This window comes from Chiloscyllium plagiosum, unplaced genomic scaffold (assembly GCF_037043375.1).
Source record: "Chiloscyllium plagiosum isolate Xiang-an unplaced genomic scaffold, Cpla_swu_hap1 HiC_scaffold_8, whole genome shotgun sequence".
Classification (NCBI taxonomy): domain Eukaryota; kingdom Metazoa; phylum Chordata; class Chondrichthyes; order Orectolobiformes; family Hemiscylliidae; genus Chiloscyllium; species Chiloscyllium plagiosum.
This window is the reverse complement of record NW_028270146.1, coordinates 49,891,729-49,916,312: the sequence shown is the minus strand read 5'-3', so window position 1 is coordinate 49,916,312 and position 24,584 is coordinate 49,891,729. Positions and strand designations below refer to the sequence as shown.

General features: G+C 39.3%; 1 protein-coding gene across 3 annotated transcripts in view; it reads right to left on the bottom strand.

The window, feature by feature from the left end:
- LOC122553558 (kinesin-like protein KIF26A) overlaps window positions 1–24,584 on the bottom strand; it is a 244,973-nt gene that overhangs the window by 135,516 nt on the left and 84,873 nt on the right. For all 3 annotated transcript variants that reach the window (XM_043697536.2, XM_043697537.2, XM_087989811.1), the window contains exon 3: window positions 12,801–13,310. In XM_043697536.2, the coding sequence (XP_043553471.2) occupies window positions 12,801–13,310 (510 nt within the window). The remainder of the gene's footprint in view (window positions 1–12,800; window positions 13,311–24,584) is intronic.

The window sequence follows — 24,584 nt, the reverse complement described above, 5'->3', positions numbered from 1 at the left end:
AACCTTGCTAATCAGTCTCCCATGGGGAACCTTGTCGAATGCCTTATTGAAGTCCATATAGAACACATCTACTGCTCTGCCCTCATCAATCTTCTTTGTTACTTCTTCAAAAAACTCAATCAAGTTTGTGAGACATGATTTCCCACGCACAAGGCCATGTTGACTATCGCTAATCAGTCCTTGCCTTTCCAAATACATGTATGTCCTGTCCCTCAGGATTCCTTCCAACAACTTGCCCACCACCGAGGTCAGGCTCACCGATCTATAGTTCCCTGGCTTGTCTTTACCGCCCTTCTTAAACAGTGGCACCACGTTTGCCAACCTGCAGTCTTCCGGCACCTCACCTGTGACTATCGATGATACAAATATCTCAGCAAGAGGTTCAGCAATCACTTCTCTAGCTTCCCACAGAGTTCTCGGGCACACCTGATCATGTCCTGGGGATTTATCCACTTTTAACTGTTTCAAGACATCCAACACTTCCTCCTCTGTAATCTGGACATTTTGCAAGATGTCACCATCTATTTCCCTACAGTCTATATCTTCCATGTCCTTTTCCACAGTAAATACTGATGCAAAATATTCATTTAGTTTCTCCCCCATTTTCTGTGGCTCCACACAAAGGCCGCCTTGCTGACCTTTGAGGGGCCCTATTCTCTCCCTAGTTACCGTTTTGTCCTTAATATAGTTGTAAAAACCCTTTGGATTCTCCTTAATTCTATTTGCCAAACTATCTCATGTCCCCGTTTTGCCCTCCTGATTTCCCTCTTAAGTATACTCCTACTTTCTTTATACTCTTCTGAGGATTCACTCGATCTATCCTGTCTATACCTGACATATCCTTCTTTCTTTTTCTTAACCAAACCCTCAATTTCTTTAGTCATCCAGCATTCCCTATACCTACCAGCCTTTCCTTTCAAGTTATTTTAACTTTCTTGATTTCTTCCCTCCCTTCCAGTTCCTGATTACAGCTATGTCAGGAACGTTCCTTCAATGTCCACTGTGAAGACCAATGAGCATATCTTATTCAATTCATTTGTCATTTCTTTATTTTCAATTATTACTTTCTATACCACCAATGTTCACTTTGCTAACTTTTTTCCTTTTAAAAAGCTATAAAAACTCTTACTTTTTAAAAATATTTCCAGCTAGCTTTCTCTCATACATATGTTTTCCCCTCTTTATTACTGTTTTAGACAACCTTCACTGTCCTGAACCACAATAAGCCAATGTTGGCAAGTTGTACAACTAAAGTAGCAAAGAATTGGCTTTAAAATAAATTGTGGGAATAAGGATCAAGTGAGGACAGAGGTTAATTAAGGGGAAATGACAAGTTAGTAATCTTCGGCAATGATAACCAGAGGACATGGCAGAAAGCGACAGAGCATAGAAACTTACCAGTATTACAGCAGAATTTGCAAATATAGTAAAAAGACAGAATTAAAGGCTCTATATTTGAATGTGTGTAGCATTCATTATAAAATGTATGAATTGTCAGCTTATGTCAAACTGAGCCTGATAGTCATTACAGAAATGTGCTTAAAAAGGTGACCAAGGTTGGATTATGAATATTCAAGAATAGCTGGCATTTTGAAAGGGCAGAATGCTCGGAAATGTTGTGGGTAGATCTGTTGATTTAGGATGATACCAATACAATAGTGATATGTGACTTTAATTCTAAAGATTATGTTGTATAATCAGATTGGTAAGAGATAAGAAATAACAATACTAAGAAGTCACTTGTGAAAGTAGTTTATAAATTCCTCAACAGTATAATTGCAATGTAAAACAGAAGAGATGAAGGGAATTGTAAGAAAGGTCCTGCATTAAACCATGGATGATTTCAATCTACATACTGACTAGACAAATCAGATTGGCAAAGCCAGCCTAGAAGCTAAGTTCATAGAGTGCTTTCTGGACAATTTCACAGAGCAGCATGTTCAGAGCCAATCAAACAATAGGCAATTTAAGACGTGGTCAGGTGCAATGTGGCAGGATAAATTAATAACCTCATAATAAAAGAATCTTTTGGTAGCAGTGGTCACAACATGATTGAATTGCACATTCTGTTGGAAGGTGAGAATTATTGACTTAAGAATAGTGTTTTAAACTTAAATGAAAGCAGTTGCAAGAATATGAACACAGATTTGGCTAATGTGAACTAGGAAATTGAGTTAAAGGGTGCCACAATAAAGACAACCACGATCCAAAGAAATCCATCAGTAGCAGCAAAGCCCAATAACACCCTTTGTGCCTGCACTTATCTATCTGGCTCAAAATAGATGTAGCCACATGTCTTCTGGAATAGGCCATTCATGACCTGCCCAATAGCATAACAAGGTACAAGCTGTGAGATCCAGTTCTGCAGCTGATCCCTGGAACAATCCAAATGAGTAAATATGCACCATAGTAATCTTGACGTTACAGATAGGGGGACTGCTAAGGGAATGCGCAAAGCATCAGGTTATTGTGGAGAAGGGTGCAAATGAGCAATGCCATCTGTCAACATGTGTAATCTCCTCAAATGCTGCACTCAGTATTTGAAGGTAGCTGACCTGGGTGATAGATCCTACGTCTTCAGTTATCTCAAAGATCACCTTCATCAATCATGAGGAAAGAAAGTCTGTGTTGTTACTCATATTATTGGAAAGAGCACTGATAAACAGAAAGGGGTTCCAACAGCAACTTGCATTTATGTAATGCCACTAATGTAATAAAATGCCCAAGGGTGTCCCAAGATCCTGAGGGAACATGACAATACCCCTTATAGGAGAAACTAGGTGACACAATTCTGAAGATCAGAAATCTCACTTTTAAAATACAGATGAAGAGAATTTTTTTTCCATATTAGTCATAAGCCCATGAAATTCTCTCTCCCAGAAAACAGCTGGGTCATTGCATTTATTCGAGGTTGAGTTAAACAGATTTTTATAGACAAAGGAGTCATAGAGTCTTAGAGCCATAGAGATGTACAGCATGGAAACAGACCCTTTGGTCCAACTCATCCATGCTGACCATATATCCCAATCCAATCTAGTCCCATTTGCCAGCACTTGGCCCATATCCTTCTAAATCCTTCCTATTTATATACCCATCCAGATGCCTTTTAAATGATGCAATTGTACCAGTCTCCACTACTTCCTCTGGCAGCTCAATCCATACCACCCTCCGCGTGAAAAGGAGGAGAAGCAAGAAATTGTTCAGGTGGGATTTCCAAAATATGGGACTCAGTCGGCTAAGGACTCAGCCACCAATGGTAGGTGAGGAAAGTGAGAAATGAGTAAAGGACCAGAGTTGAAGGAATACAAGAGCATCGGAGGTTTCTATAGTTTGAAGATTGTTTTTTAAAAAAAGGACAAAGATGAGCAAATGCATGAAGGGATTTGAACACAGGAATGAAGAGTTTTAAATCAAGACATTTAGAATATAGGATGCACAGCTCTACAATATTTAAAAAAAAATGTCAGCAAGATTTACATACAGGAAAAGAAAATTGAACATTTTTAAAAAATTATACATGCAGCTTCTCCTTTGTTAGCAGATGGTAGGAGCCGTGGCAATCCAAAATGTCTTTATTGCATTAATGACATTATGGTTCACTAATGACACTACAATTGCAAAAGATCCCTACATATGATATCTGGTTTATCATCAACATCATGTAATGACCTGGTTACTCTACTGTTGCATAAAGAATAATATCATCCTCATTATCTATTGCATTTACGTTTATACTGCATTAGAGAAACTGAGTTGCACTCAAGATGTGTCAAACTGGGTGGGGGGCGAATGAGGTCAGATCAAATTCAGTAACAAGTACTGATATCTCAATGCGTAATTAATCTGCACCCATTCAATGGAATGCTCGCAGCACACAATCATTGTGCTGCCTTGCTAATTGAAATGTCTGCAGTGTGCAGACAGAAGATGCTAAAGAGCTCAGCAAGGAGCCCAAATTCATGCAGGGTTGTCACCATTTACAGCCAGCACGTAGTCTATTGAAGGCAAAATGCATTCTGGCTGAGGCAAATACTGGAAATGGTTGAAGAGTTTGCAAACAGGAGGAGGAATGGAAATGGGGAAACAGACCAGAGCTTGTGCATAAAGTTCTCCGAGACATCACTGAAGGCCTTCCTGCAAAAAGTGGACAGGAAGACAGGGAGGGAGAGATCCTTTACCCTCAGGGCATCAGACACCCTCCAAATAAAAACTAAGGAGACAGCTGGAGGAGATAGCCATTGTGGTCAAAGTCAACAGTCCAACTATGGACCTGAATGCAGTGCCACAAGTCGATGATCTCATATGAATGGCCAAAATTTGTGCAAGCATTTTCACACATCATCCTTACAAATCAACGCCTCACACACCAGTCAATTCACCACATGCCCTTTTTCCGTCAACCACCAATCTTTATCAAGCATGACTCATGCTCCACATTCATAGTTTCACCTCACCCTCACACATTTAGCACTGTTACGAACCTCACAGTCATATCTCAGAACTTGCGCACACTGCTAACTATTCAACCATGACAGCACATTATCCAAACCCATTTCCCTCTTTAAGGAGGACCACAAGCCCCATTAACAGTTGCAGCATCAGCTCACAACAGGAGACAGGTACAGCTGCATGTCCTTACTCCCATGAGATCACTAGTGCTGGCTGTCATTAAAAGTGACCATGAGGAAGGCCATGGCTGGTGGTGGGGTTGAAAATATCAAGGATGGCAATATTTTCCTAAGGACTCCACCTTTTCACCTTCCACTTCCCTGTTCTCCCACAATTTCTTCTGACTTGTAAGCTGCAATTGGCTCACGCATGAACCTCTTATTGTCTTCCAACTTCCAACTTCCACAGCCACTATCCAACTTTGTGCCTTTCTCCTTTGAAATACTCACTGTTGTACTATTGTACAGATCTCAGAAAGGCATTATAAATTTAAAGTTAATATTAAATATAAATTTAAAGATGAGATGAAGTCACAACATGACATTCTAGTATAAGAAGTATTATGTGTACACAGTCAATGAAATGGTTAGACATGCAGCTAGTCTGTTAGCTAATGGGTCAGCCAACTATGTATATGCTCTAATTGTCAAAAAAAGTAAGCATTCAACCCAGGCTGTACATGTAAGTGTCCAGAGTGTGGTGGTGGAAAAGCACAGTAGGTCAGGCAGCATCCAAGGAGCAGCAGAATCAATGTTTCGGGAATAAGTCTTTCATCAGATTCTCCTCGGATGCTGCCTGACCTGCTGTGCTTTTCCAGCACATCCTCGACTCTGATCTCCAGCATCTGCAGTCCTCACTTCCTCCTGTATATGTAAGTGTGACAGTCATATTTGTGTACACAGTGAGTTGTTAATAAACTTTCAGATATCAGTCTCAGTAAGCACCTGAATCTCTGTGATTTAAGCTATACGGGCTAATCATACCACATCATGATGGCAGAACCTAATGACAGCACAATTGTACCAAAGACTGAAGGACAGAAAACAGGAATGGCAATTGTGAAAACTTACTTCCCTAACAGTCACCTATCATAGGTCTGAGTTCAGAGCTAAAGGTCACGTCTAGCAACCGAGACCACAGGCAACAAATGCATGGAGGCATGGTAAGTACATGGAAGGAACGACTGTGAATACAGTCTTTGTTAAAAGACAGGAATAATTGTGTCCAATTTTGAAAAAAAATTTACAAGAGCTGAGGACAGCTCAGATTCAGAAAAGTGACTTCCAAATGAAATACAGCTTAAAATGCTAGATAAAATTGTTCAAAACATTGCTAAGGTTTATCAAGCAAAGAGATAACTACAATTTTAGAGCTTGCAGATCCCAGTCAAAAAATACAATTGGTCAACCTGATACACCACAGACTTGAGATATCATCAGGAAGCTGACACAATGTGGTGCACTCCACAGACAATAGATTACCCGTTTACAATGGGTCTGACATCCCATTGCATTGCTTTCATCCTTCAATGCCAATGTGGCTCCTCAGGATGGACACTTGAAACATTCTATATCAATGATACAGTAAAACCATCAATCATTGGTCTAACAGTTTGCACTGATCTACAATTAATTACAATCCACAAGTTAACAGATACCGCAATTCCAAAGCTACCAATTCCTGACCACAACATTGATCTGATGAACCTCTATCAGTGCAGCTTGATTCTCTTGATAATTTTAAAAGTTGATGCAACGTTACACCTGAAAGTTGATGTCCAACCCATCATAATCCTCCTCCTAAGAATAATATTCACATTGATGATAAGGTCAAATTAGAATTGGTTTCCAAGATACAAATCAACATTATTTGCAACGTTCAGCATTAGACTGATGCAATTCATTACTTAGGTTTGGCAAAAAGGTAGCATTTCTACACGTATATCTAGATTCAAAGCAACTGAATATAGCACTAAAATGTCCACACAAGATTCTTTCCCTAAAAGAGTATTTTTCTAAGTTCACATGTGCCAAGCATTTCTCTGAATTGGTTGTGAAGAACTAATATTGGTCGGTATCTTCTTCCCAGAGTGATAGGAAGTGACAACTTGGGAACCCATTTGGTAGATATCGTTTTCTCAATACCATTTGGATTATCTGTCAGCCATGATATATTCCAATGATATATTGATTGTATCATAAAATAACTACCACATTGTCTCTGTATCACATTTAACATTGCAATTCCTGAGAAAACTAAACATGACGGTGACACAAAACTTCCATTTGCACATTGCAGCAATAAGAACAGGAGGCTTAATTTTCAACAGCAAAAAATGCCAAATCAACATGAGCCAAATTAATTTCTTCAGGTCAGTCAACTTGTCAAATGGCATTAGACCAGACCTTATCAAAATGGAAGGTGTCTACACTGCAAGACAAAGGCGACAAATATATCTCCTTTTAGAGTCATGGAGCTGTACTGCACAGGCACAAATTCTTTGGTCCAATTTATCCATGACAACCTGATTGCCTAAATCAATCTAGCCCTATTTTCCAGCATTTGGCCCATATCCCTATAAACCCTCCCAATCATATACCCATCCAAATGTCTTTTAAATGTCATAATTATATCAGCCTCCACCATTTCCTCTGGCACCTCATTCCATTCACACACCACCCTCTCCATGAAAACGTTGCTGCTTAGGTCCATTTTAAATCTTTCTCTCCCACCTTAAACCTATGCCCTCTAGTTTTGGACTCTATCACCCCAGGGAAATGACCTTGTCTATTTACCCCATCATGATTTTATAAACTTCTGTAAGGTCACCCCTCAGCCTCCAACGTTCCAGGGAAAATAGACTCAGTCTATTCAGTGTCTCCCTATAGCTCAAACCCTCCAACCCTGGTAACATCCTAGTAAATCTTTTCTGAATCCTTTCAAGTTTCATAACATCCTTCCTATAGCAGGAAGTCTAGAATTGCACACAGTATTCCAAAAGTGGCCTAACCAATGTTCTGTACAACCGGAACATGACCTCCCGACCCCTACCCTAATGGACTGACCAATAAAAGCAAGCATACCTATTGCTTTCTTCACTATCCTATCTATCTGCAACTCCACTTTCAAGGATCAGTGAACCTGCATTCTAAGGTCTCTTTTTTCAGCAACTCTCCCCAGATCCTTACCATTAAGAATAAAAGTCTTATCCTGACTTGTTTTCCAATTATTTAATTTTTTATCCTTGTATATTCCAAATGTTGCAACCAATGTATCTCCTCTTTGAGATTTGCTCCAGTAAGATATGCCTTACGTACAGCAGGAAGATCACCAACATATACTTCAATTGCTCGAAAATGCTTTATCATCCAATAAGTGTATTCTTTAATATTTTAATTCCTCCAAATTTGTCACATTGGAACTAGATGCATCCCAGAAACCTTAAAGCCTGTCAATTAAAGATGAAAGGTCCTTTTCTTTGACTCTAAAATCTTTACAACAGCTCAGGCAAACTGTTTCAACTCTGGACAACTTTCACTCTGGTCTTTTGAATGCAAAAGGTTGCACACTTACTTACTCAAAAAGAATTTCACGGTGCATACCGAACACAAACCATAGGAAATTATCTGTTAAAAAACATTCCAAGTACACTTCCAAGACTACAACATCTATTTGTGAAGATCCGAGTACAATTTCAAAGTGCAATGCAGACCAGGCTCAGAGATGAGTACTTTCGATACACATGGCTAATTTTCAAATCCAACTAGGAAGTAAGAAATTCCTCCATACCTACAAGTGGATATTGTGAAAGTAGAGTTAGAAGATAGTCTCCACAATGCTTTCATTCATTTTGGCTATAGTGAATAAAGCCGATTCAGTAAACTATATCTGATGATGTACAGCTGGAATAGCTCAAAGAAATCATCATCAGTGGGTGGTCCTTGAGCAAACACACTCTTTCAGGTCACGCAAAGATGCATTTGGCCTCTCTAGAAAGTTATTTTCAAAATCAAATACATGACTATCATGATTTTACTTCATGATATACTTGACTATATACACACAGGTCACATGCACACTGAATAAAACAAGAGACTGGCATGTGAGTCCATCTATTGACATGGCATCAATAAGGACATCAGTCAAAGGTTATGTGAAACATTTCAATTCTATCAACCTCAACAATTATAAAAAATTTTCACGCCCACATGAAATTCTTCTAAGTCATGGTGCACCATTATAAGCCAGACATGACTACATCCTAATGACTGACTATTTCACCAAACTCTCTTTTGTGAAACATAGCATTAGTGCAATAATTGTTGATACCTTAATCACCATTTTCAGTATATTTGGTATTCCTCCAATAAATTGTGTCTGATAATCATTCACAGTACATTAGTAATCCTTCCAACACATATGCAGGATTATTCAACACATTACCTCCTCCTCTCATTCCAATCCTCTCACAGAATGCATTGTTCATGGAGTAAAGTCCATGATCATTAAATGGAAAACTACTTGCCAAAGATTTCTGATAAACGTATTAAATCTATGTGCTACTCCTCAAAGCAATGGTTTACCCTCACTGCAGCGCTCATGTTTAGCAAATAGATCACATGATCCTTCCCTCACACATTCTTAACACTCAATCATTATTAGAAAGAAGTGAGAAAAAAGATGCAAGAGCATAACAAACAAGCATATTGTCAGTTATCCCAACTTTAACCAAGACAAAGAATCAGAGTTCAACATCTGAAAACCTCTGAAAACAAACCTTCCAGCTCAGCGCGCCAACTTACAACCTCAACATCTCCTGTTTGAGTTTGAGAGAAGATGCCATTACATCGTGTCCACCCAGGTTATATGACATTGTCACAAATGGTGGTCAAATGTGGCAATGAAACAGATAACACACTCAAGTTATTCATGACTAACAATCCCTCAGATAAGATGGTGACTCTGATACTGAAAGCATCATATCATACAACAACCCTAGATCTCTGATAGTTGATACACATATATCCACAATGATAGTCAGCACAACATAGCAAAACAGCCAGATCATGGTAAGTGTGTAAGGTCTAGATTTGGTCAAATTGTATGTCTGCCAAAGTGTCATCTTACCGAATAAAGATAATGTACTTTTTTGTGTCCTTGTATAAACTTATCAGAGCAGGTTTCCCATTCACCAAAGGGAAAAGAGGGGATGTTGTTTTGTTGCACAGGTCTCAAGGGTGGTATATCTTTAGGCCAACTAGATTACGTCTCCACATGTGACATTCTAGTACAGAGGTCTTAATCTTACTCCATATAAGTTAATCAGTTAGATAAGCAGCCAGTCTAATGGCAGCCAGCCATTACTCTGCGAGACAACAATGTATCTAATGCAACAGTAATTCAAGTATCTACTTGGACATGTAGGTCTGAGATGCCAGTACATGGCTGTTAATAAACCTTGGGATATCTGTCTTGATATAAATCTAATTCTCTATGGTATACATGACACGGGCTAACCTGTTGAAAGCACTTTCACATCACTCACCTGGTCAAGCACTAAAATGGGAGCCTGTATTCCACAAGGAACAATAGAATATTGAAGAAGAAGCATGGTCATTCAATTTCAGTAGCTGAGATGCTAGCATCACATGTAAATTAGAGGGTAGAATACAATCTGCAGGTCGTGCATCATTGGGCACCATTGGTAGGGATAGCCAGGTCCCCAGATGGCACTGTTGAGGAGATTGATGGTTTGAGAGTAAAAGGGTGATGGGAATGCACAATTAAATGCTTGCTGCATTGGCAGATTTGCCTGAGAACCTTTTGTCACTGTCAAGGATCATGACGCTGCTTGGCTCTAACTTGATAGGAAGTTTTGTGTGGAGCTTGGAGCTCAAATTTTCCAGCATCAAAGTGCTGGTCAATTCAATCAGCACACATGTAGACCCCATAATGCAATGAATGGTCACTAATATCATGCGTCTGTTACTGTTACCCAGTGTCTGAGTTCTGGGGTGGAAGCTCAGAAATTCTAAACTGTTGTCATGCTGACTTAGAATGCTGATATCATGGCTGTGGATACTGGTGTTCAGAGGGGCTTTCAGGGTCTCATAACAATCATGTTTGGTTGATATGGGGAGCAGAGACATTTCGCTAGGTCACTGAACACTCAGTCACCTTCTGATTTGATATAATGGCTCTAATAATGCTGAGGGAATAGCAGACAGTCACAGAACGAAAGGAAGTCAGCAGGAGTGGCACAGATACTACTTTGCTCATAAAAACAGCATCAGCTGAACTGAAACTGCAGACTTTTCAGAGTTCAACTTTGCAATCAGTTTATCTGGCCATATTACTCCAAACTAACAGCACTGCAAATGGCTTCGTGCTGGCAACAGCAGACATGACCCAAACCTGGTTGTGGGTCAAGTATTTAAATACCAAAATGAATCTTTAGTTTCTTAATTTCATCAACCCTACAAATTATTAAAAGTTAACCTTTAAGGCAAGCTTCCTTTAGGATATGTGGGAGGCAATGTGAATATAAAAATGGGTGGCACAGTGGCTCAGTGGTTAGCACTACTCCTTCACAGTGCCAGTGCCTTTAGCCTTGGGTCACTGTCTGCACATTCTCCCCGTGTCTGCAGGGCTTTTCTCTGCGTGTTCTCTCCCACCGTGCAAAGATGTTTGGTGGATTGGCCATGCTAAATTGTCCCCTCATGTCCAGGGATGTGTAGACTAGGTGGATTAGCCATGATAAATGTGGGGTAATGGGAATACAGTAGAAATCTGAGTCTGAGTGAGATGCTCTTTGGAGGGTTTGGTGTGGACTTGATGGGCTGAATGGCCTCTTTCTGGGCTGTCGGAATTTTATGAAATAAAGATGGTGTCATTTTCAACTCAGACTGATTTCTGTCAAGTTGCGAAGATCCCTCTATAATTGTCAATACCTCAGGACTTGAATGGTATAATAACCAGCGGTCATACTGATAATTGTTATCAAGTGACTCCTGCTAGAACATTAATGTGTATGGTTGTAAAGCTCAACAATTATGTATTTACAATTGACTAAACTGCTGACACTCATTGCCCATTTTGGGGTGTGAATAACCACTCAGACAAAATATCAAAAGAGCCAAAATAATCATATCTCAGTGTTAGCTGCCACCTTCAGGACAGGAGGTATAAAGGGAGGGAATTGAATGAAGGCAAATTGAAGTACCTGTACTTGTAATTGTACCTGTAAAAATTAATGCTGGATTTGTGGTAGGTTCCTTAACACATTTTTTTCCAACTATTGCCTAAGGGATAATTTATTTTCTTACCTGTCAAAACTCAAAGTAACCCATAACAATCACCTTTAAGTATGAAAACATCCTAAGGCACTTTCACAGGAGTGTAATCAAAGAACAATTGACACTGAGCCAAAGTAGAAGATAATAAAAAAGGTGATTAAATATTTGGTCAAAGAGGTTAGTTTCACAAAGGGTATTAAAAGAAGGAAATAAGTTCAGAAGCAAAGGGTTTATGGGAGAGAATTTGAGAGCTTAGGCTGATGGCAGTGGCACTAATTGTGTGGTGAAGGATGTCGTAGATGTGTAATGGACCAGAAGGAAAACAGGCAGAGTTCTCAGAGAGCTGCAGGGTTTCACAGAGATAGGAAGGGGCAAGGTCATCAGGAGATTTGAACACACAGACAAAAAACTTAAATTTGAGTCGCTGCTAGACCAGATGTCAACACTGGCCAACGAGTGCAATAGTGATGAGTGAACAGGTTAGTAGTCGATTTTTAAATTTTGCATGAGGTCAAATTTATGAAGAGTGCAACATGGGAGATTGGCCAGGAGAGCACTGGAATAGACAGATCTGAAGGTGACAAAAGCATGGAAGAGGGTTTTAGCAACAGTTCAGTTGAGGTAGGTACAGGAGCATCGAGACATGTAATGCAACAGAGGTGAAAAGATGCAATTCTTCAGGATGGAAAGGATATTGGATGGAAACTTAGCTTGGTCTTTTGTCAAATTAAGACAATGGCTGAAGAAAAGGAAAGAATTAATGGTAGGGAGGGCCAAAAACAACAGATTCAGGCACCCCTAAGTTTAACTCAAGGAAAATGTGGCTGCCCTCAGAATTGGATATCTTTCAAGCAAGGTAATGTGATGCCAGGTCAGTATTCTGCATTTCTATTCTTGTAATTTGATTACACATGAAACTTCAAAAGTATCAAATAACTCCTTTATTTTCCTCAATTGCGGTAATGTTCACGTTAGTTAATAGTAAATATGCACATTGCCAAGTTTTAGATTTTCAGGTATTATGCTCTTTCTGATAAAAGCTGTAAAAATACTCACCAAATAGGCATTTGGAAGAAAGTTGTTCACTCTAGAGATACTCCACATACCCTCAAGGTACTGCTGAGCCTGAATGGTGACTGAGTTCAGGGCATTGCTAAGACCAGTGGAACCAACAGTCACTTGAACACTAGACTTCGAAAGACTGCCTGCCTGAGGCCAGCCAAGGCCCTTCCTTCTTTCTGTGCTCGAGATTGCATTTCCTGATTTTCCAGGTTGTCTGTTTCCTTGTACTGTGACCAGGGGCCAGTCTCTTTGTGATGAAAGGGTGACCATATTTTGAGAAGCAATTCTTGATGAAACACCGCTCACTGCAATGGAACTTTGTGATAGCTCAGGTATTTCCTGACTTGACTGGCCGAGTGCGTGCACCATCTGGATGGCTTCCTTTCGCAGCTGATTCAGGTGTGTTGCACAAATCTCACATCGGCTCTCACCTTCGTTTTGACCTCGTTTTGAAGAGTCAGGTACTTGAAGCTTGTCAAAAATAAAAGCTGAAAATCCTGGATCCTGAAAAGAAAGCAAATCATTAGCCAACTTGGATTAATTTCAAATGCTCCTTATTAGCTCAGCAGTTACCATTTTGATGTTATTAAATCCCTTCAATACAGCAGGTTAAGCTTGCGGAGTAAAATTGATTTACAAATCATACGGATTTCCAGATGCAAAAACGCAGCATGAAAACAATTATCAAAAACAAACCAGGAGGTTGGTAGTGCACTTGATAACTACCTAACTACATAGACTCGTAATTAAACAAACATCAAAGAGCTGAATGTGCCTATGCTTTTAATGCTCAGGAGATGGTCTGATTTACTGAGCTGTATTACTGAAACATTAATACATCGCAAAGGAACTCTATTGTTGCAAAATCTCATCAGAGGAAAAATAAGCTTTGCAGCATCCTGAACATTTTAATGTGAACTGATAAATTGCAACGCTATAGCCCTTGCCCTTAACAATGAATAATCAGCCAGATCCATTAACAAAGAGCTTGTTTTAAGAATACACTTGGGTTTCCTGGTGTGCCAGGGCACAGTGACCAAATTTTAAGTGGTTCTGACCTAGACTGTTGTGGCAATGTCTATGAATCGGAAACCCATCAGTCATAGTCTCAGTTCATAGCTACCTTCTGAAGTGTGAAAATGTTCCCACTCAGGATATGATTCACAGACAAATGCCTCTTCCTTACAGTTAGATTATTTATTTTTTTCTCTTAGCAATACAATCCCTTTAAACTTGTTTCATGGATGCTCAGCTTTTCGGGTCCCAAAGCCCTTTGCTATCATTACTTCTCCATAGTGCAGAAATATTGCAGTTATCAGTACAAAAACATTCAAGAGTTAGCCCCCTGTGTATGCTGGTGTATGGTTTAGAAGGAGATTAAGTCCTGCAATAGAAACTAATGCTTCACATGGAAGCTGCCCAAACTATGGCTCACTTATTATGCCCCAAGACAATTATTGCCCACAGATGATCATGAGTATAGCTGAGAATATTTAAACCATTCACTGGGCATTAAAGGTAACAGTAAGCAGTGTTAATACTGGGTACCATACCCTTGACCAAATCTACCCTTAGCAAAGGTCACAATGGCTAGAGTTAAAATATATTGCAAAGTCCAGTAACATTACTAATTTATAAGCATTTGAAGCAGCATTATGTAAGAGTAGCTATGTTTTGTTATAATTACCACAATAAGGACATCTTCAGTTGTTATTTGACCTAGGTTCAATTCTGCATATCGACAGAGTTAGTTGATTTGAGTCACTGAAGTCATTGGGGTGTAGCCATGCACATCTATGACTCCAGGTTAGGGAGGATATCAGGGAAGATTCCTGTTCCTGATCAATAGCCAGAATGTCATGCTGGAAAACATGTGGGATGCTGATGCAATGACACTCTGACAAGATCAATAGCATGCTCAAACTCACATGGGTGAGACTGTCAATTGCTGACAGGGTGTGCACAGATTCTCAAAGTGCAGTGAAGCAAGTCAGACACCTGCTTGTCTCCAATTAATGGCCTTTTTAAGCTCTTTGTGGAGTGTGTTATTGGGACAGGATAAGAAGACAGTTTTCAATATGCAAATCACTGAATCCAGTCTCCTGCATGTCAGCGCAGAGCTTTCAGGCTTAATGTGGAGAGATACTAAAATTATTTTTATGGGATAGCATATCTCAGTACCTGCAGGATCTTGCATTGGTTCATGTGTGTCACCTCACATTGGACCATCTGACCACTCACATGCCAATTTATGCTACTGACACTTTGATGCACTGCTTCCTCCTTTCTGCAAGGCACTGGCAGACCTCATCCTGGCTGTCATGTATCTTTAGTGATCATGCTTCCAGGCAGGTTCCACTTCCTTGTTAATGCCCAGTGCCAGTAATTGGGTGTTCAAGCTCAACAATGCCACAATTTGGAGATATTTTTATATTGAAAAATCACATTGTATGAGCAATGCAGATGTGGCGAGGGGTCAATTCCCAAAAATTATGTATGCTTCAGGCTCATGATCGCAGATTGGAAATCTACCTCTTTACGGTCAGCTCTAGCATGAGGAATGGCTACTGGAGTGTTCAAATGATATAAGACTATGCCCAGCATGAGTCACTGATTCTGGAGGGAATGATGTGAGAATAGCAGCAAAATAAAGCTCCACTTCCCAATCAAAATGTGAGCACATTGTTGTATTAAATGTTCCATAAGTTTTTTTATTTATTCATTTTGTGAGATGTGGGTGCCGCTGGCTGAGCCATCCCTGGTTGCCCTTGAGAAGGTGGTGCTGAGCTGCTTTCGTGAACCGCTGCAGTCCACCTGCCCTGGGTTGACCCACAATACCATTAGAGAGGGAATTCCAGGAGTTGACCCAGTGACAGTGAAGCAACGGCAATATATTTCCAAGTCAGGATGGTGAGTGACTTGGAGGGGAATTTGAATGTGGTGGTGTTCCCGTGTATCTGCTGCCCTTGCCCTTCTAGAAAGAAATGGTCATGTAAATATAAGCTGTTATTGTTCAAAAAAGTAGCAATATAACAAAAAATCTGATTACAAACAGGGAAAGAATTAAGGAATTATATTAAGGAGTTAAAGAATTATATAATTCTGCTTCAATTGCTTACATAATATTAGTAATGATATTAGACTTTAACAGTATATTTTTAAGTGAATATGCTGTAAGTGTGGTGACTTTTGCTAAGGAAAGATTTGGTCAAGGATATAGATCTCAGTCATTCATGGATGTGGCTTATCACTGAAAGAGCAATATAATAACAAAAATATTCAGTACAAAGTGGGAAAGAATTGGAAAAATACCTACGCAATTGTAAACCCACAGCCTATATTTTAAGTACAAAATTAAAGAACATACTGTATGGTTAACATCGTATCTTTAACATATTGCAATAATTTTGATCCCATCTTATTGCAATTCATATAATGAAGATTGGTTACTGTCAATATTCTGATGTCAACTAAATAACCCTCTCCTGTGATGAAATTTCAGAACTAACAACTGAGGATCACTTTTTAAATAGCTATAATCTAGTCTATTACACTTGACTAAGTTAAAAATCACACAACACCAGGTTATAGTCCAACAGGTTTAATTGGAAGCACACTAGCTTTCGGAGCGACGCTCCTTCATCAGGTGAAGGAGCATCGCTCCGAAAGCTAGTGTGCTTCCAATTAAACCTGTTGGACTATAACCTGGTGTTGTGTGATTTTTAACTTTGTACACCCAGTCCAACACCGGTATCTCCAAATCATGTACACTTGACTAATAATGCTACCATATTTATCCAAAGTTAAAAATCACACAACACCAGGTTATAGTTCAACAGATTTATTTGGAAGTACTAGTTTTCAGAGTGCTGCTCCTTCATCAGGTGACTAGTGGGGCAAGATCATAAGACACAGAATTTATAGCAAAAGATCCACCCCAGTCCAACACCAGCTCCTCCACATCATGTTTATCCAAGAAAATTTCAAATTGATAGCTGTAAATCATTGCCCTTGCACATAGTACCTATTTCCATATACAGTTAAGTTAACAGAAATACTTTAACTTTCCATATATTTGCATCAGGTGTCTTATCTCTTCAAATCTGTCACATACACTTTCTAAGTTCACTCATTTTGTATGGTCAATTGGACAAGATATCTTTGCAAGTTCTCCAAATTATTTATCGCCATCTCCTCAACTCTACCATTTCTAGAAACCTCTCTAAACACTGTTCTCTTCATCACCAACTTGACCAATTTCTTATATCCCTCACCAGCAACATGTCATCACAAGTCATGCATGATTGCAAATGAAAAGTCGTAACTGAATACCCTTTGTCCCTGCAGTCACCAAAGTCCCTCCGGAGCCAACATTTTCCCTTATTGAAACCTTATTAGAGTCCATCATATCACATTGGGCTCTGCCTGACTTGTGCTTCCATGGATGTCTGCTTCTTCAAAATCATTCTGAAAAATAAATGGGAATTTCCAACTTCTTTTTTATACTACAAACCACCTCCTGAAACCCTTCTTCCCCATTAAGTGTGAGGAGCGTGTGAACATCATTGTCATTAAAGTGAAGACTACCTATTTAGTTGCCATGACTACAGTCAAATTTTCCCCTTTTGGGCACTTTCCAATGCCTCCTTCTGTGGTTTGCCATCCACATCCTGATCACACCTCTTTGTGTGCCTTGTAAATGCTTGTTGCACTATTGTTACCTAATTGTTTTCTGCTGGATCAAAGCACCAATTCCATACAAAAAACAGTTTGACAATTTTGATGCAAGGTTGAGAAGTGTTCTGCTCAATCATTTCTACATTTCACAAGCATTTTCCCACTGCTTGCCTGCTGTGAAGTAAACTCACTTTGCATTTTCCACTTTGAGGGATATTAGCAGCTACCTCAAAGACTGGATGTGTGAAGGAAGAAATGCAGACAGCTGTTAGTAGATCCATGCTAACTAAAAATCACAGCAACATCCTTGCTGAACAACCTATATACTCCACTTTACAAGCCTCTGAAAGGATGTTATCTCACCTCATCTCCAACCATGTAAAAACATCTGCCTGTGTCTTCCATAAAAATTACTCTGCCTATTTAGAAGGGGCAGAAATTTGAAGCTTTCAACTGCAGGTGTTATCTTTCCTTCAGACTTGGGAAAAAAAGAACTAGCCATTCCATGATTGAAGGTTCTTAAAGAAACAAGAAAACGTAGCAGGGCAGGAAAGGCCGGAAGTTGAGTAAAAATTAGCTCCTGGGAGCTTCTCTAAGCCACATGTTGGCAGACATCTATAAAGCGAGAACACACTGTTTCTTAGTCAGATTGGTTAACATTAATTTTACAGTCAATAGGCAGGAAATTCTAGTTCAAAAATGTAGGCTACTAATTCAGAGCAGAAGCATAAATTACTTTAACAGAAAATAGTGAAGAGAAATGGTCCGGTAGCTGTTTTGTTAACTCAAAAACCTTAAGACCAAAAACATAGGAGTGGAATTAGGCCATTCAGCCCATTAAGTCTGTTCTCTGTTCATGTCCACTTTTCTGCCTTATCCCCACAAGCTTCAATTCTCTTACTGATTAAAAATCTATCCCAGCTCTGAATATATTTAACAATCCAGTTTCAACAGCCCTCTGCAGTAAAGATTTCAGGGATACATTACCCTCTGGGAGGAAAAAAGAATATTCTTCATCTTTGTCTTAAATGGGAGACCCTTTATTCTGACAGAATGCCCTGTGGCCTCGGGTCTCCCAAAAATGAAAGCATCTGCTCTGCATTGATCCTGTCAAGCTCCTTAAGAATCTTAATAAGGTTTCAATAAGGTCTCCTCTCATTCTCCTAAACTGTAATGAGTACAGGCCCAAGTTACTTAACCTCCAATCATAAGAAAATCCCTCCAAACCCAGAATTAACTTTGTAAACCTTCTCTGATCTGCATCCAATGCCAGTATATCTTTAGATAAGGGGACCAAAACTGTTCACAGTATTCCAGGCATGATATAACTAGTAGTGCCTTTTATAGTTTTACCAAAACCTCCCCATTCTTCTACTCGATTCCCTTTGAAATAAAGGCCAACTGTCCATTTGCCTTGCCTATTACTCATTGTACTTGGATGTTTGCTCTTGTGATTTACACATGGGCACTCCCAAATCCATTAGTGCTGCAGCTTTCTGCTGTCTTTTCCCTTTTAAATAATATTTCATTCTTCCATTCTTCCTGCCAAAGTGCATCACTTCATATTGTCTCAGTTGATATTCTATCTGACAAGTTTTTGGTCACTCATCTAACCTTGTTACGTCCCTCTGTAGACTCTGTTACTCTGGCTACTTGCCTTCCCACTTACTTTGTGCCATCTGCAAACCTGACTAATGTATAGATAATATGCTCAGCCAAGTCACTAAAATATATTGTAAGTAATTCTGGCCCAGCACTGACTCCTGTGGTACTCCACGAGTAACAGGTTGAAAATGCCCCCTTTATTCCAAACCTCGATTTTCTATTAGTGTGTCAATTATTTATTAATATCAATGCCACAGCAACATGGGCTCTTATTTATTGGTAGTTTTATGTGTGATACTTATTTTATTTACAAAATATACTTGATAAGGCATAATACCCAAAGTCAGGCTCAAACCCACCACCCTGGAATGTAAGAATCTCCTGTTCTACCTCCTGAGCTAACCAGGTTAGAACAGCTTAAGTGCTACGAGTTAACAAATCTCATTTAAATTGTTCTGCAAAATAGAATAAGGTAAGGTTTGCACTGACCATGTACAATCCATGGTGTCACAAACTTTACCACATATCAAACCTCCTGTGATGATTTTCTATGCATTTCCAGCATTTATTCATGACACGATACTTGCAGGATCTACCACCTAATCCCAGCAGCAGCAGACCTATACATGCCAGCACAGCATCAGATCACCTCAGTCTATAATTATCCCTTCAAAGTTGATTCCTCACCAAGTAGTTACCTCTTTTTTGAAATGTGACTGCCATTTTACAAAAGCTGCTGAAAATGGGCAAGGCTCCCTGTTACAATTGCATATCAGCAAAGTGTTTGTATAGCTCCCAAACTCAAGCCCCAAAATAAAAATGCTTTACTTTTTCCCTATGTCTTTGGTTTGTTGAAAATTTAATTCTGTTACTTGCCTCAACATTTTGGAAACTTCACTGATCTATGAACCAGTTCAAAGTCTTTAAGGCCCTTTTGAAAGTGGAATGCCATAAATTTCTTATTAATATTACTGATCTATACAAGATTAGAAAAAGGGTTCTTTGATTTAGATACAAATGTCTTTAAGATACGTCCCATTACTTGACTATATTTGTTGATAACAGCTTCACTTTGACTAAAAACTTTCAGTGAGACTCTACAAAGTTGAATAGAAAACCACTCCAAAGACCCTGAAAATGACTTTCTTTGTCATTTAAAATCCACATCCTTATCTGATTCAATCCTTCCGCTGCATGTAAGAATTTCCCTCCAGTTCACATCAGAAGTTAAAAACCACATCAGAAGAGTTACATCTGACCCTTTATTTTGTTCATTCTATTATAACATGAGGCTGTCTCATTTCAAAATAATCAATATTTCTATTATAAGAATATATACAACATAAACTATTCTCTTTAAAATCTGCACTGGGTTCAATATTTATAAGATCAGAGGAATTTAACGTTCAGACAGTGTATTGTACATTTTCTGTTGATGTGAAGGTGATTCCGTAATATTATACATGCAGGCAAATCACTATCACCTCAGATCAGATATGGGACTTTAAAATTTACAACCAGACAAAAAGGACCAAACCTTCCTGTTGGCTTAGGAAAATGAGGCCTGCACATTTTCGCAGATTACAAATAACACACCTGATTCAAGTTTGACTTCATAATGTTGGTCTTTTTACATTGGGGCTTAGTTCACAATGTAATTTTTGAGCTGCACTTGGGTGCTTAAGGAAGTGGACTTTGGTCCCCTGACAGTTTTTAAATGCCAGCTAAACCCTTCTCCTCATCCTCCACTCAACTCCCATGTCAGCTTATGCCCCCTAGGATTATCCATCAAATCATCATCCAGGATCCCTCAGCCCACCTTTGCCACCTCTACACATTCAACATCCTTCAGAATTTGCCAATTGTGCTATCAAGAGAGCTGGCACTATATGTCCCATCCACAGTGATGATGGCACCAGACTGGTTAAAACCACGGGATTATTTTCTGGTTATAGTGTATGGATACTATATAGTAGTTCTGACTCTTCATGTGCCAGAGTGAGTTCGGGGCAAACACTACCTTTAGAGTTCAAGATAGTGGAAGTGAATTAGTGTCTGTTGTTAGAGGAGGTCATGCTGGTTTGGGGGACTTGGTCCAAAGTGCAAATGACATTGGATCAGCCAATGAACCAGTATTGATGCAGATTCAGCGTTAACTAGGCAGCATCAGATGATTTTTAATTTGATTTGATTTACTGTTGTCACATTTACTGAGGTACAGTAAAAAGTGTTGGTTTTGCGTGCTCTACGGCAGACTGAACCATGCAAAGTGCAACAGTTAACAGAACAGAGTGCAGAATACAGTGTTACAGCACAGACAGGGCGCAGAGACAGAGATCAATATTAACATTTGAGAACACCGTTCAAATGTCTGAAACAGTGGGGAAGAAGCTGTTTTTGAATCTGCTCAATAGTATATTCAAACTTTTACATCGCCCATTGATGGAAGACAGTGGAAGACAGTATAACCGGCATGAGAGAGGTCTATAAATTTTATTGGCAGCTTTTCCAAGGCAGTGGGAAGTGTAGCTGGAGTCAGTCAATGGAAGACTGGTTTGTGTGATGACTGGGCTGTGTTCATAACTCTGTATTTGTTTCTGTCGAGATAGTCCAGAAGGCTCTTTCTGTCCCAAAGCAACATTTTAACATTGCAACTCTGACCCCATTTCTAAGGGAATCAACCTTCACGTTGCTGAGGACTTAATATTGGTCAATCTCACAATATCAATGTAAGTGAACAGGCATGGAAATCCAGTCTGCCACCTATCGCAGGTACGTAATTCTTTGAAATTTGCATCACAGATAGACAGGGTTGTTAAAAAAACATGTTTATCATGCTTGCCTACATTGCTCAGCCAGTTGAGTAGGACATCAGGTTGAGGTTGTACAGGACATTGGTGAGGCCTCTTATGGAGTACTGTGTGCAGTTATGGTCACATTGCTACAGGAAGGATCTTATTAAACAGGAGAGGGTTCAGAAATGATTTTCCAGGATCGTGCCAGGAATAGCCAGTTTGAAATATAAAAATAGACTGGAAAGACTAGGACCTTTTTCACTGGAGCGTAGGAGTTTGAGGGATGACCTTGTTGAAGTTTATAAAATCGTGAGTGGCATAGATAAGGCAAATGCCGAGGGTCTTTTCCCTCGGGTGGGGGAGTTCAAAATGAGGGGACATATTTTTAAGGGCAGAGGAGAAAGATTCATAAAGGACATGAGGGCAACTCTTTTACACAGAGAGCGGTTCATATGTGGAATGAACTGCCAGAGAAACTGGTGGATACGGGTAAAGTTACAACATTGAAAAGGCATTGAAAAGTTCATGAATAGGAAAGGCTTGGAGAGATATGGGTCAAGTGCAGGCAGGTGGGATTAGAATCATAGAATCATAGAAATGTACACCACAGAAACAGTCCCATTTGCCACTGATTCTTGTGGCACACCACTCTTCACAAGCCTCCAGTCTGAAAAGCAACCCTCCACCACCAACCTCTGTCTTCTACCTTTCTGTAACCAAGTGGCTAGTTCTCCCTGTATCCCAAGAGATCTAACCTTGCTAACCAGTCTCCCATGAGGAACCTTAGTTTTGTTTGAGAACATGGTTGATGTGGACTGGTTGGACTGAAAGGTCTGTTTCCATGGTGATTGACTCTGAGATTCTATGATAGGCACTGACCCCAAGTATAGTGTTCAGGTTCCATGTAGTATCAATATTTCACCATCCAATAAAAGCCCCTGTATCATTGATACTGATGAAAGAAATGCATTTTGCCATATGAAAGGCTTATGTTTATAAAACTAATGTAATTGCAGAACAGAATTATTAGAATAAATATAGAATAAATAAATATATTGGATTAAATCTTACCATGCCCAGAAACATGGTAAATGAGATTATAATATACAGCTACAATAGTATATTGAAGGATAAGGCTAAATGCAGCTACATTAAAATGTCAAAGTTTCAAATTTTATTTCCAATTCCAAATGGAAATTTATCTTTGGGCTTCCATTACATGGAAAATAGTCATCAGTAAAGAAAAAGAAATGTAGCAGGTGACGTTAGGTAAATATGAGTGTTCAAGGTGTCACAAGAAGCCCTGTCGCAAAAGATAGCACAGCATGCCTTTGCATTTATTTCCAACGAGTAGTAAAAACATTACAAAGAAACATATTAAAATACACAAAGACATGGATAAAGAAGTCCCACCAAGCAAATTCCACCTGCAGATCTTTTACAATCCATTCTCGTGTGAGGTCTACCCAATCATATTCATCTGAGAACAGACTCAAAACAGTTCATTGGGAAAATTTAGTTGTGAAATAAATCTTCAGCCATTTAAATTTAAACTTAATCCCAATTTAATATTCGTCCACTCACAGAAAATGTTCTTCAGCAAAGAAAACATTCCAACCAAAGATGCAAATGACCATGCTTTGTGTGAGTCATCATTACTATGCTCTGATTTACAATATTCAGTTAGTGATCACTGCATTCTCAGAAAGAAAAGATGATGTTCTATTTATTTTATTAGAAGTTTTTAATTCGAAACCAGTCCCTCAGCCAAAGCCACCAAAAGCTGATTAAATTGTTGTTCCCTGATGTGGTCTTTGTTTGTCCTTGATCTACTCAAATTAGCTGGCTTCAGCTACTCCATGAATAACACACTGTCTGCGAAAGATCAGAAGTGGAGGTGATTGTTGAGATTCTACACTCTTCATTACCATTCACAACTTGCCCAATAACGAAGCAGTCCAGACTTTTGACTGGATTAACAATATCCATACTGTATCTGCAAGACCAAAGCAGGGGCTCTAAATCAGCTTCGCTGGGCAGGACATCTCAATTGCATAAAGGGGATTAACAAAAGTAGATATAGAGGGATGCTTCCTCATGTGGGACAGTCCATAAAGAGATGTCATCATTTTAGGATAAGGATTGTAGATTTAAAGCAGAGACGAGGAGAAATTACTTCTCTAAAAGAATCAGAGTATGGTAGAAGCTGAGACATTGAATAAATTTAAGGAGGAAATTGTAATGATTTAAGCGGCTATGAGGCTCAGCAGGAAAGTGGAGTTGAGGCCAAGGTGAGATTAGCCTTGATTGAATTGAATAGTGGAGCAGATTAAAGGGACTGAATTGCCTACTTTTGCTCCTGGTGCTTATCTACTGCCTGACAGTAAAATGGAAATGCTTTAGTAATTCTTCAAAGCATTTCTGAAGAGATCAAACATATCCTTTAACAGACCCTTTGGTTCAACTCATCCACACTGACCAGATATCCTGAATAAATCTACTTTCATTTGACAGCATTTGGCCCATATCCCTCTAAACCCTTCCTATTCATGTATCCATCCAGATACCTTTTAAATGTTGTAATTGTGCCAACCTTCACCACTTCTTCTGGCAGCTCATTCCATAAGCACACCACTCTCTGCATGAAAAAGTTGCCCCTTAGGTCTTCTTCAAATTTTTCCCCTCTCACTAAACCTATGTC